This window comes from Podarcis cretensis (genome assembly GCF_951804945.1).
Source record: "Podarcis cretensis genome assembly, chromosome: 3".
NCBI classification, from domain to species: Eukaryota; Metazoa; Chordata; class Lepidosauria; order Squamata; family Lacertidae; genus Podarcis; species Podarcis cretensis.
In genome coordinates this window covers 22,681,559-22,695,414 of record NC_137172.1, presented here as the reverse complement: position 1 = coordinate 22,695,414, position 13,856 = coordinate 22,681,559, and the positions used below count along the sequence as shown (strand labels likewise).

Sequence of the window (13,856 nt, the reverse complement as noted above, 5' to 3'; positions counted from 1 at the left end):
CAAGTAGCTGAAAGCGCTTCTTCATGGTCTCTGCTGAGATGTCCATATGGAAAGCTCTAGATTTCCAGGAAGCACACCTGTCCTTTCAGAATCAGATGGTTCTCAGTAGTAACTTGGCTATAGCTCATGGTTAGTGTGGAGAAAGTTTAACCAGGAATCCCTGTTGGAGCAGCATGCTAGACCAAACTTTGGCCTGGCTCAGGGCAGTGCAGCAGTACTCACAATGGCTGTGAGTGAGCTCCTCTCCAGGAGGTTGCACATTCACACAGGCTTACTAAACCATAGTTTGGCTTACCGTGCTGCCAAGCCAAGCCATTGTCTTAGTTTCTCCCACGTTTGCTTTTCCTACATATTATATATCACATGTTCTGAATGGAGTTACTTTCTTTAGCCCAAGAAACAAAAATAAAGCACAGTTGCAGTAGCCAACAGGTTTCTGCCCCCCGTTTCTGACTCCTGCCTGAGAACAAACTAGATTTTGGGTAGCTGATGTGTCCAAGCCTTTTGCAGCGCTTTGAGAACAATTTGAGCTCCCAGCACTTGTGCCTGGTGTTGACTAGTTGAAAACGTGGTGTGTTTGCAGATGTGCACCTGGCTTCTTCACTACAGTACTGTATACAGTTTTCTGCAAATGCAACACACCTTTTTCCCCTGACCTTTGACACCTGATATATGTGTTTTTGGGACTCACGCTATTCCTGTGACTCTGATCTGTTTTTAATTCTGAATTTTAAATTGTTGTTTCCTGCCGTGGCAGGTAATAAATTTAATCTTCATCTTCATCTCCCTTGCTGGATCAGGGTAAATAGATTTTCTGGTTTCTCCTCTGTTACTGGAAGCCCAGATGACCTCAGTGGTGAAGATTGGCTCTTCCCACCTCCGGCTTGTTCACTAGCTATGGCTGTTCATCGTCAGCCACTGTGAAAACAGTATCCTGGACTAATTGAGCATTTGGACAGATCCAGCTCAGCTTGTTTTATGGGATAGATGTATGGATTACTTTGGATAACTCCCACTGCATGTTATTCGTCTATTGTGGGTCGCTGGATTTTTTTAATAGTTGCAATTCAGCCTGAGATAATTTCTGATGAAGGGCAGGATATAAATCTTATGAATAAAACATATAAATAAAATTGGAGGTGTTGTGTTTTCTTTTTAGTACTTACCACATGTAAATTTTAATTCAGAAAACTCATTCACAACAAGAATCTCACTGGTGTACTTGTGGAACGTAAAGTAGCTTAGAATGTTAATCGGAGTTGGCATTTCCTCCAAATTCCTTCAGAAACGAAACAAAAGTCATGCCCAAATTATGTAATCTTGTTTCCCATCTCGCGGCACAGCATATATTAAACATTTATAAGCCTCACGTATATCAACAACGGAGGCGGAAACCATGGTGGATTACATGGACTTTTGTTACATTTTTATGAAGCTTATTGGACTGTGTTGTCGAAGCTACCAGCATAAGTTTGACCATACTGCGGGAGGCAGTGGAAGACAGGAGTGCCTGGCGTTCTGTGGTCCATGGAGTCACGAAGAGTCGGACACACGAAGAGTCGGGGTGTTAGGGGAGGGGCAGTACTTCTGGTGGGTGACATCATCGTGTTCCTTCTGGGGTAGTCTGTCTGCCTTTGGTCCCTGCCCTGCACTCAGCTCTTGCCTGTAGTTTCTAGAAGCTGTCAGCATGCAACAACAGCTACACCTTGGGAACAGCTTCAACTGGCCAGCTAAACTGGGGGAGAGTAGCCATTGGGTCTCAAACCCTCGGTGAGTTAGGGACTTCTCCTGCCTTTCCCCAGACAGGCTCTGGCAGATTGAGTGAACAAGACCAATAGTGGGTCCAATGGTCAAGAATGCAGTTTCTGCACGTGGTGTAGAGGGAAGTGAGAGGCAGATGGGGCTCATCAACCTGGGAAGGTAACCTGGGAAAATCTCTGAACCAAAACCTCTGCTGCCTTGTGGGACATCTTTAGGAGAAGAAACAGCTAAGGAGTAAACCCTACACAAATCTGGAGTAGAGTCCTAAGACAGTTGGATGGCATCCTGTCCGCTTCCTTCTAGCAACTCGTATAGCCAAGCTGGTGCCAAATGGATTGCTCTGATTTCCTTTGGACCACATTAGCGAGGTCAATAGGGGGCAGCCCAGAACTTTCATATACACTATACAGGCCTGTGCCCCGGAGAGATCACTTTGAAGCTGCCAACACAGCGGTTTGACTGCTCCCCTGTAGGCTAACTCCATTGTCTCTCAAGACAGGTGGATGCTAACTATACGGGTTATCTTGTTGAGCCCAATGCTCTCATTTCCCATCATTTCCCAGTAACAATTTTAATCATTATAAACACAGATCACTGATCACTGTTTCAACAATATAGTGTAACTGTATCTTTATATTTGCAAATAACTCTTTCCCTTACCTTACAAGTCCAGTTCCAGCTAGGGCACCTCCCATGTTAAGTAGCATCGCTACGCCACTGACCACATTGGGATTTTGAATGATGCCAAGAAGAATAAGTGTAATCAGTTCACCTACTATATAAGGTACTACGAGGGCAGCAAAGAAATAGCCAAAGCTAGAAGCTGCTGGGTAAAACCCCATAGACCTGCAAAGAAAAATGGGTGTTTTAAAAAAGAGGCAGCAGCAGCAATATGTTTAATATTCCATCTTTCCGCTCAGAAATAGATAAGTAAATTGGCCATGACTGAGCAGAAGATAAATGGTGGCTCTGGGAAGGTCAAGTTTGACATGAGACTCTTAATCTCAGGGTTGTGGGTTCAAGCCCCACATTGGGCAAAAGATTCATGCATTGCAGGGGGTTGGACTAGATGACCCTCATGGTCCCTTCCAACTCTATGATTCTATCATTCTTCACAAGCCACAGCTGTGGGGAAAAGAATATCAAGAGGCAGCTTGGGTAGAAGCCTTCTCCTTGATATGCCACATTTTCACATGGTGGAGGGACCCTTTCTATATGGCTATACATTTAAAATAGCGACCCTTCCACCTGTCCATCCAAATTTGTACCCTCCAAAAAGGAGTGCCATTATGCTGAATATGTACAGATTGGCTCATTTTTCCCACCAATGGGCTGAGAGTTGAGCAGCTAAGAGACATATATTCTCCCAATTGACCCTAAGTGACGTAGAATCAAACCCAGTGAGCCCTAGGGGGGGAAGGATGAAATGTTTGTCTGACTCAAAGTAGCTCCATTTAAATTAACGGCCATGTCTAACTTAGGGGCATTTGTTTCAGTGAGTCTACTCTGTACAGGACTTAGATGTTTTAAGCCTTGGGAAAGTTTAGTCTGGGAAAACAGCAATTTAGAGTTGATACAATCTCCATCTTCAAATATCTGAAGGTCTGCCATAGACCAATGCGTTCAAAGCAAAAGGATTTAGACTAAACACTTGGCAGATGGTAGAGTAAAAAAGGTAAAGGACCCCTGGACAGTTAAGTCCAGTCAAAGGCGACTATGGGGTTGCGGTGCTCATCTCGCTTTAAGGCCAAGGGCGTTTGTCCACAGTCAGTTTTCTGGGTCATGTGACCAGCATGATTAAACTGCTACTGGCACACAGAGGACCATGATAAGTGCCAGAGCACACGGAATGCCGTTTACCTTCCCGCCATAGCAGTACCTATTTATCTACTTGCGCTGGCATGCTTTCAGACTGCTAGGTTGGCAGGAGTTAGGGGCCAGATGGGCATCTATCAGGGATGCTGAAGTAATCTGTTTCCTGCAGGAGTTGAGGTCCTTTCCATCTCCATGATCTTTACTCTTGCCTTCTAGATATCCGAGAAACCAGAGCCATACAGAATGAATCCTCTATTCAATAAGTAACTTATGTGCAGAAAGATTCACCCGGCGTACCAATTGCCATTGCACTTACCAATAAATAACAGTACTAAATAGTGCCATGCTGATGATGCTAAAAGGCAGGAAATGCAGTATGTAGGCAAGCAACATTTGCCACTTTTGATATAAACCATCTTGGCTTTCTTGGTCTCCGACAGCCCGCAGTGCAGGAACTGAAAGGGAAACAAACAACTCTATACCGGAGAATCAAAGTGGTCGTCTTGCAGCAACGTCTGCCATCTATACAGTGGTACCTCTGGTTATGAAATTAATACGTTTGTAACCCGAAACTGTTCTTAACACGAGGCGCGCTTTCGCTAGTGGCACCTCCCACTGCTGCCTCACCGCCGGCGTGCGACTTCCGGTGTGTGGTTTTAATAAACCAATTTAAAGATCAAATCTATTTTATTTTGATCTGTTGTGGCAGAGCCCCTAAAAGATGGTGCCTACTCTGCCTATTTGGTAATTTGGCACTGGGAGGAATAAATTTATTTATTTATTTATTCATTCATTCATTCATTCATTCATTCATTCATTCATTCCCTGCCCATCTGGCTGGGTTTCCCCAGCCACCCTGGGTGGCTCCCAAGGGAATATTAAAAACACGATAAAACATCAAACATTAAAAACTTCCCTAAACAGGGCTGCCTTCAGATGTCTTCTAGAAGTAGGATACTGTAGCCCCACATAAAGTGCATTGCTGTAGTCCAAGCAGGAGATAAACAGAGCATGCACCACTCTGGCGAGACAGTCTGCAGGCAGGTAGGTATCTCAGCCTGCGTACCAGATGGAGCTGGTAGACAGCTGCCCTGGACACAGGAAGGGTGAAAAAATCTCTCCCATAACCTTGCAGCATTAAATACATCCATTCATGTACCATGTCATCTAGTTGATTCACATCAGATTGGCCCTAATACTGATTTATCTCAGAGAACTATTCTGCAGATTGCTGAGATAATGTGTGTGAATTTGACAATTCTAAAGCACAGCATAGGTGTGATGATGATTAATACTATTTATTTCCAAAGGGTTATTGATGCAGTCCAGCCTCATGTTGCGGTGGCATATTGTCTGTACTCCAACATGAATAAAAAGGTTTCCAAACTAAACCCATAATGTAGTCAATGTATTGTTTCAGAACACCCTTTCTCCTGCAACCATTACTGATGCAATAGAGAAACTTACATAACGACAGAGCATTGAGTATTCCTGAGTGTGGTGGAGCGCTTACACACTGGTAAATGAGTCCTACGCGATCCTGAACTGCTCCTTTAAGAGCATCACTGGACAGTCTCAGAAGGAAGAATATAAGAAAGAGGCTGAAGAACATGTTTTGGAAGAGCCGCATCAGCATTCCAATCTTATCTCTGGATAAATTCCTTGTTGTCCTCCTGAAAGTGAAGAATAATTACTGCAATTGCAAGCCAAGATCATTCTTGACGTGAAGGACACCAGAAATAGGAGGCCTTGCATTCATTGCTCCTGAGCTGTGCTCTCTCACCTGAGCAGAATCCATAGTTTGAAGAACACATTGGGGGGCTTTTTGCATTTAAAGGGTATTGGTGGCAACTCTTTCACCTTGCATTTTGCTTCTTCAGTTGCCTCCAGAGTTCTGCGAAAGATTTCTGAATTTTTATAGGCGGAACAGATGGTTTGAACTCTGCTGTAAGTCTCCAGTTCGCGCTCTTTGCTTCGACAGTCTACTGATGTGAGATCCACTGCAAAGTTTACCCGACAAAATTGAATTAGTCCCTAGCCTCCAAGTGTCCCAATTTTCCAGGGAGAGTCCCAGAATTATGAAAGCGATCCCAGAATGTCCCTATTTCTCCCACCAGTACTGAGCTCGGGGAGGAAGATGAGCTGGTGCTTGTGTTGTGTGGCGGTGGCAGCAGTGATGGCTATTATTATAATTATTGCAGTAGTAGTTCCTGTTATTAAATATTCATTCAATAACAATAATATCAGCAAACACGTCAGAAGACAAACAACAGGCAAATTTGAAAGGCGCCTTGCTTTCACACCTCTAAGCCAGATTTAATATACACCTTATATTCATCCATATGATAGAGCTGTCATACATCTGGAATTTTCTGGACATAGCCGGTATTCAGCCCTTATAAACAATTCTGTGCAGGACATATGGCAGCCCATGTCAGGGTTGTTTGTTTGTTTGTTTTTTAGATTTTGCAAGAACTCTTCCCCCCCCCCCCAAGAAAATGCTCAACAACTTTTGTGCCCAGATTATGCAAACAAAACATTCTAGTAACACAGAAGAATAAAAACAAATTGCATGCTTTTTCCCAACCCCCAATTTATCTTGTTCACTATAGATCTTTGAATTGAAAACAGTAACTAAGAGCATTCTGCTCTTTGAATGGCTGTGATCTTGCATAAAGTTAGTTTCCAACTAATGGGACTTCAAGGAGGTAAGTTGCTTTGAACTGCATGAGACTGAACAAAGATATACTTGCATATTTTTTTGCCAGGGAAATGGAAGGATCTGTGTTTGTGAACCTAGTTGAGAAGCTCTTACCGTAAAAATCAAAAGGGCTGGAATGTTCAGGGCATGTGTAGCCACAGTTGGTAAAAAAAGTGATCATGTCTGATGAATCTCCACAGAAAATCAGTTCTCCAGAACTCATGATGCAGATTTTATCAAATACCTTGGGGGGAACAAACAAGCATTAATGTGCAAATGTTGCTAAGAAAAGAATATAAAAAATAGAGAATAGCTAATGACAAAGGAAGTGTGCAGTTTTAATATTTGTGTGATGAGGAAAAGCTCTACACATCTGTGTGGTGCATTCCTTGAGTCAATGAAGTCCCTCTATAGCCTCATATTGTTGGCATCTGTCTGTCTCAGGACACTGGAAGAGTGCGCATGCTGGGGTGAAGTCAAAATGTTGGAGAGTTGCAGAACCTTATAGCAGAACTACCGTTCTGATAACAAAAATGTAAGATACCATTTTTGAATAAGCTTTAAGGATGCCTCCTTAATCTGGGTTGATACTGATTTGAAAGGTTTCTTCCAAAGTGAAATCCACTGTTTACCATCTGTTTTTCCCAACCTATGTGAATGCAATCTGTTGAAGGTTCAGCAATAACATTTAATGCTTGAGACCAAACCTGTTGTTGTTCCTTTACAAAGCACATCCATTATTAAAACGTGGTTTAATACAAGTATTCTTTACCTGGAAAAGTTCTGATCGTGGCTGGTGTATTGTAATAATCACTATCCTGCCTTTATGAGCAAGCTTTGATAGTAGCAACACAATCTGATTGGCCGTCATGCAGTCCAGACCTGTGGTGGGTTCATCTAGCAAGATGACCTCTGAAAACAACAGGAATAGCTCTTGAAACCTCACATAATGGCAGGTTACTGCAGCAACATGCAGCAGTTCTGTGTTAGCCTGATAATGCTCCTGGCTAGACTACCACAATACTTTGTTATGTGCAGCTGCCTTTGCGTGGCGATACTCGCCCCCACCCCCAGATGGAACAAATAAAGACACAGGACACCAGAATTTAGTTTAGTGGGCGAAAAATGGCCACAACTTTATTGATTACAGGTAAGAGCGGTATTGGCCTTAGGCACTGGCCCTAACAGACTATCCAGTCTAACCGGGGAAGGGTTAAGCACCAACAGGGGAAGCCCCCGAGATGCACATCCCTGGGCGCTCCCTGAGGGGTTACCGCTCGGGGGCGCGCTTTAGGCCCTAGCCTCCGTAGGTTTCGGACGAGGCGACGCCCCCCGGAGTCCTTTAACGAACTACCCTTCAAGAATTGGGGGAGGTGATGGCGATCCTCCCCCCCAACCTCATTTGCATGACAATACCCTGGCCAATGCCTACCGCCAAAACCAAGGAGTTGTGACGTTTGCTACGAGGTAGGCGAAAAAACCAAGTGGCTTCAAAATTCAGCCAATTAGCCAAATGGAAAAACTCCTACCAGGCCCCTTGCGGCGACCAGCCGAAGCCCATAGCAAAGTCCGAAAGCAAACCTAAAGGGTGGGTGGGTGGGAAAACCGCGCTGCTGCAGAGGAGGAAAGAGGGGCGAGCCCGGGCTGCCCTGACCTTAAGTGCCCTCAGTTGGGCCCGACCCTAGCTCCGGCCCATTGGCTGGCGCTGCCGGAAATGGATGAATGCTAATGGGGATCCCTAAGTCCTGCGGGGCTGGCGCCAACCCCGTGAGAATGTGGATGGGGGCATGAGCCCCGCAACCCCCCCCCTCCTTAGCTCAGGAGTGGCTTTGCAAAGAGCCCCAGACACTTAAGTTGGTTTTTTTAAAAAAAGGCTACTAGAGATCTAATTGGGACTGGCCATTATGGACAGCCTATTATTCCAACACTTTTTCATCTGAATCCATTTCTGGGCCCACTTACACTTTGCTTTTTGGAAAAAGAGGAAACGCATCATCAGAAAGAGGACACATATAGACATAACATTTAATAGAATCATAGAGTTGGAAGGGACCCTAAGGATCATTTAGTCCAGCAGTTCTCAACCTGTGGGCCCGATGGCAGCCTGGGCCTACTATGCAAGGCACAGAATGCAATCCACTCCAGCGCCCAGCGGATCAGAGCCTCTGGATGTTGCTGAGTTCAGTGGGCCTTACTCCCAGGTAAGGGTGTGTGAGACTATAGTCTTTTATCTAGGCAGCCAGGGCTCCTTCAGATCTCTTTGCGCCAGGTCGGTGAGGAGGATCATTTGCTTTTAAAAATTATCCCCTATACAGTGGTACCTCGCAAGACGAATGCCTCGTAAGACGAAAAACTCGCAAGACGAAAGAGTTTTTCATTTTTTGAGTTGCTTCGCAAGACGAATTTCCCTATGGGCTTGCTTCGCAAGACGAAAACGTCTTGCAAGTTTGTTTCCTTTGTCTTGCAAGTGTGTTTCCTTTTTCTTAAAACCATGCATTCAGGGGGTGCAGTTGCGACTTGACTTCGAGGAGCAACTCATAGCACGCGGTGTGGTAGCCTTTTTTGAGGTTTTTGAAGACTTTGGTGATTTTTCAAGCTCTTCCAAAATCCGTGCTTCGCAAGACGAAAAAATCGCAAGACGAAAAAACTCGCAGAACGAATTCATTTCATCTTGCGAGGTACCACTGTATACAGAACTCCCTGTGTGCCTTTTTGACTGTATCTGTAGGTTTCCCCTTCTGTGTCAAGTAACTGGGATCAAATAAGTGTTGTTTACTTTTTATAATACAGTGGTACCTCGGGTTAAGAACTTAATTCGTTCCGGAGGTCCGTTCTAACCTGAAACTGTTCTTAACCTGAGGTACTACTTTAGCTAATGGGGCCTCGCGCTGCCACGCGATTTCTGTTCTCTCTCTTTTTTTTTTTAAATAATTTTTATTAACTGGCCAATCACATCAAATTAAATCACATCATATAAATTCCGAATTACAAAGCCAAATTTTTAAATTTTGTTGGGGGAACCCATACTTCAAGATCCAAAGGGGAATTCCACGCGATTTCTGTTCTCACCGTGAAGCAAAATTCCTAACCTGAGGTACTATCTCTGGGTTAGCGGAGTCTGTAACCTGAAGCGTCTGTAACCCGAGGTACCACTGTACATGGAAGATATAGGTTTCTAGCCAGAGGTTGGATGACCATCTGTGATAGATGCTTTAGCTGAGTTCCCTATGTTGCAGGGGGTTGCACTAGAAAAATGACCCTTTGGGTCCCTTCCAGCTCTATGTGTCTATGATTCCATGTTTTTCTGCTTCAACAATATTTCATTGTGTTCCTATCATTTTATTTTGTATAAATTATAAAAAATAAAAATAAAACATGTTCTGTTTACAAACAAAACATTTAAATAGTTACCTTTCTACCAGTAGGATAGGGGTGGGGGGGGGCATGGGCATAGCCAGGATTTTTGTTAGGGGGGCAGAACCTCAGATTTATATTGATTTGTACTTATTGGGGGGCAACTGCCCCCCTTGGCTATGCCCATGTGGGACACAGGAAGGAAACAAGACTGGAAGAGGGCCGTGGTCAAAAAAAGGTCCGGAAACACTACCCGGCTGAGCTATCCAGCTCCATTTGTATAGATATAAAACTTAAAAACAAATGCTATAATAATTATAGTGGAACCATTATAAGGATAACACCAAGATTGCAGGTTCAATCCCCAGCTGCACGTTCCTGCACTGCAGGGGGTTGGACTAGATGATCCACAGGGTCCCTTCCAACTCTATGAGTCTATGACTCTATCTCACCATAGTGATCAAGCGACCTGTCCCTGTTCAGTTTGCTTTCCAAGTGCTAGATGTTGACGGGCGACTTCAAGGCCGCTCCTGCTCTTTCCCCCTTTCCATTCTTTGACTTTAAACCAGGAATGGCTACAACACCTCCTCTCTGGATAGAGGACCGACTGCCCTTCCTATAGAGGACAGTCCTTTGTAAATCAGAACATACACACACCCTATCCTGATCTCAGTTGCTTCACCTCGAGGGCCATAACACACAAGTATATCCATAACACACAAGGTACCCATCCAGAATATTCATATGATCATTAATTAGCAGTACAATGTGGGAATTAGCCATGTTAGAGCATGGGAAGCTTGTACTAAACACTGTGCAAAGGTAATATTTGGTTAAAAGATCTCTGGTAGCTGATCTAAGACCCAGCCTGAGACTCTGAAGGACTATCGACAGGATCACCGACAGTGGCGGACTTTGGGCTTTAAAATTTCAGTGGTACCCCTTGTGATGCCTAAATCTGATGCCCCCACCTCTTGTTTTTAATTTGTGGCACCCTGTCAGCTCACTGCCCAGCACCGGTCAGGCTCCCCTAAATTCAACTCTGTCACTGAGCCATAAAACAGTTTCTTATATCCACTAAGGCAGGCTTCCCATGCTATTTAGAGGGATTGGGTTGCTGTAACAAATTCGCCTAACCTTGGGATTTCTAAATCACAAATCCCATCAGCCAAGTAGGGGAGGACACATTGCGCTCTTTGTTAACTACCCTTGTTAGATTGCGCCCCTGTGACAGATGAAAAGTTCTATTGGGGAGACATGGGAGGTAGATGGATGTACCAAGTGACAGTTAATCGAAAAGGACAGAGTGTTTGTTTTGTTCTCAAACACTAGGCGCCATACTCACTGGGATCTTGTAATAGCTGTGCTGCGATTGAAACGCGGCGCCGTTCGCCATCAGAAATTCCCCGAAGTGTGCGGTTTCCAATTATGCTGCATGCAACATGACTGAGACTCAGCTCAGCCATAACAGCATCAACCTGCAAAATACAGAGACAATTCAGGAAGAACCTGGGGTCTCAGATTGTCTACCCAGCAGCTCAAGCATCCTTTGAAATATATATATATATATGCTGTACAAAATGCAAGTCCTAATTCAGAATGATCACAAAATAAGCTTCCCGGATAGTCTTCGAAATAGAAATATACCATCGCACAACTCCATGTAGCTAATTCACTAAGCTATTATTTGAATTCACATTCAGATGGTCCTGATTTCAAGGACATAATTTTAAAGCAAGTTATGAGCCAAGATGGCCCAATTTGAATCTCTCCAGCAATTCACTAGGTGGCCCAGGTGGGTCATGTTTTCTCTCCTTTAGCCCCACCATTGTAAACAGGGGGCTATAACAATACTGACTTACCTTTCAGAGGTACTAAAAAGATTACCAAGAGAATGTCTGTTAAGTGCTTTAAATGTCTGCAGCTAAGCCATTCTGCTTTATACAATCTCAAGCACCATACAAATGCTAAGCATTATTGTAATCATTCTTCACAACCAAAATATGCAGAATCCTTTCACCCAGACTGGGACCAGCATGGATATTTTCTTGGCAGGGTTGCTGTTGGGGGGATCATTCCCAGGAAGTCTTCCAATGTCCCTGAGTCAATGCTTTTCATTGTGCTACTCGACTTGATTTAGTCAGGATCTATAGTTAACTGACAGGGTGCATTCTCTGCAGGTAGAATAAAGGTAAAGGTACCCCTGACTGTTAGGTCCAGTTGCGGACGACTCTGGGGTTGCGGCACTCATCTCACTCTATAGGCTGAGGGAGCCGGTGTTTGTCTGCAGACAGGTCATGTAGCCAGCATGACTAAGCCGCTTCTGGCGAACCAGAGCAGCACACGGAAACGCCGTTTACCTTCCCGCTGGAGCAGTACCTATTTATCTACTTGCACTTTGATGTGCTTTTGAACTGCTAGGTGGGCAGGAGCTGAAACCCAGCAACAGGAGCTCACCCCGTTGCGGGGATTCGAACCGCCAACCTCGAAACCTCTGGTCCTTCAGATGTTGTTGGATAAGCCTTATTGCTTTCCCTTACAGTTTCTTACTTTCTGCTTGTAGCCTTTCATCCAGAAAACCTCTGCCAGTTCATGCAGCATACTCCTCAATCTCCACTTCTGACACCATGTAATGTTTCTGGGTCCAACAGCAGGCCCTCCTTCACTGGGGGCTGGATGGCCTTTTGGGAGTGTTATGGTTGCAGATCTAGAATCACAGATCCTGCACTGATCTGGAAGTTGAATATAGTTTACCTCCAAGGACCTCTATCTCTCTAAAACTCTATGATATCTTGTGAACTGTACTTTTTTGGGGGGGTTTTCGTGGGGAAGCAGTTCCACTATGCCTTTTGATGGAAAGGATTGAAACAGCCTAGCCATAGGAGCCAACTCCTAGGGGCCGAGGTCACTTCAGCCCCCCAAATAAAATATTTGAGGGAGCAGGTGTGTGTGTGCTGTGTCATGTGATCAGTTATGTGGGGCATTTTCATTTATTTTGTTCAAGTTGGCACCCCTGAGCTTAACTGTGAGAGGATCACAGTCTTGTCTTCAGTCTGCTAACTTTTCATAACATTATACTGCAGTACAGACCTTCTTTTTTATAAAGTTGCTGGAGTGCTCCTGGAGTGCTAGCAAGGCAGTATAAGTCAAAGACTCTTCTATGGTGAGGTAGCTTAACAAGGTATCATTCTGAAAGAGAAGGGAAAATGCAGTCAATTTAGCCATGTGGCGATGACAACTGAAAGGCATTGGGGTAGAGTTCCTGTGTTGCAGGCAGAACAATCCCAGATAAGGCTGGGAAAGACCAAGACTCCTATAGAAATGCAATTAAAACAAACCAACCTGGAGAACATAGGAAAAGCAGTCCTGAAACTGCTTTGGCTTCAGCTCCTGTCCATTGACATAAACTTGCCCAGAAAAGTTTGTCTTATGGCTCAGCCTTCCAGCAATGGCATCCAACAGAGTTGTTTTCCCCGATCCTAATGCAAATTGGAAAATTCAGTATAAGTATTGTTATTGGGGGGGGGGGCAAACTAGCCCATAATTCCTGGATCTAGTAAAAGTTTGAATTAATCAAGGTTTGATTAAACTTTGCCAAACATGGAATGTCCCTGGATTTAGTTATGCTAACGAGCCAAAGCCAGTTCGGCAGATCTAGCTGGATAGACCATTAGCAGGAGACAAAGGTCTGTGATGGCCCATCAAGGAAACCATCAGAGGGCGAGGCTGCCAGGCAAGAGGGAGTGGGCCTGGGTGCTAGTGGGCAGAGGCAAAAGGCCAAATTTAGGGAAGGATGTAGGTTGTGGGTTGGTCCTTGGGTTTGGTAAGCAAGAAGAAGGAACAGGAACGGCAGGACCCCATGTGAGCTGGGGATGACAGGCTGGAACTAAGAGACACAGAAGATGGCTTTCAGCCCCTGGGCATGAAGTTCCCCACAAGCATGGGCAGAAGGTAGATCTGGGTCTAGTGGTAGATCTCAGGGTGATTTCCCATTGATGGACAAGGCTTTATGGCTCCCAATTACTGTATTTAACAGCAGCAGCAACAAAACAGCATCTCCTGCCCTAGGTTATATGCCTGAAGCACAGAAACCAGATTTTTGCCCAGAAGGACTATGAACTCTGTTCAGTTCCAGTACAATGGTACATCGGGTTACAAATGCTTCGGGTTACAAACTCCACTAACTCAGAAGTAGTACCTCGGGTTGAGAACTTTGCCCCAGGAT

The 13,856-nt window shown here is 44.6% G+C and overlaps 2 protein-coding genes across 3 annotated transcripts in view; one reads left to right on the top strand and one right to left on the bottom strand.

Moving 5' to 3' along the window:
* Positions 1-13,856, bottom strand: part of ABCG5 (ATP binding cassette subfamily G member 5) — a 231,802-nt gene that overhangs the window by 1,433 nt on the left and 216,513 nt on the right. For both annotated transcript variants that reach the window (XM_079968681.1, XM_079968680.1), the window contains 10 exons: positions 12,974-13,110; positions 12,722-12,820; positions 10,977-11,109; positions 7,050-7,189; positions 6,392-6,521; positions 5,360-5,576; positions 5,044-5,249; positions 3,893-4,031; positions 2,422-2,607; positions 1,167-1,279 (listed from right to left, as the gene is read on the bottom strand). In XM_079968681.1, coding sequence (XP_079824807.1) covers positions 1,167-1,279; positions 2,422-2,607; positions 3,893-4,031; positions 5,044-5,249; positions 5,360-5,576; positions 6,392-6,521; positions 7,050-7,189; positions 10,977-11,109; positions 12,722-12,820; positions 12,974-13,110 — 1,500 coding nt within the window. The remainder of the gene's footprint in view (positions 1-1,166; positions 1,280-2,421; positions 2,608-3,892; positions 4,032-5,043; positions 5,250-5,359; positions 5,577-6,391; positions 6,522-7,049; positions 7,190-10,976; positions 11,110-12,721; positions 12,821-12,973; positions 13,111-13,856) is intronic.
* Positions 1-13,856, top strand: part of DYNC2LI1 (dynein cytoplasmic 2 light intermediate chain 1) — a 58,583-nt gene that overhangs the window by 21,761 nt on the left and 22,966 nt on the right. The gene's annotated exons all lie outside the window — the stretch shown is intronic.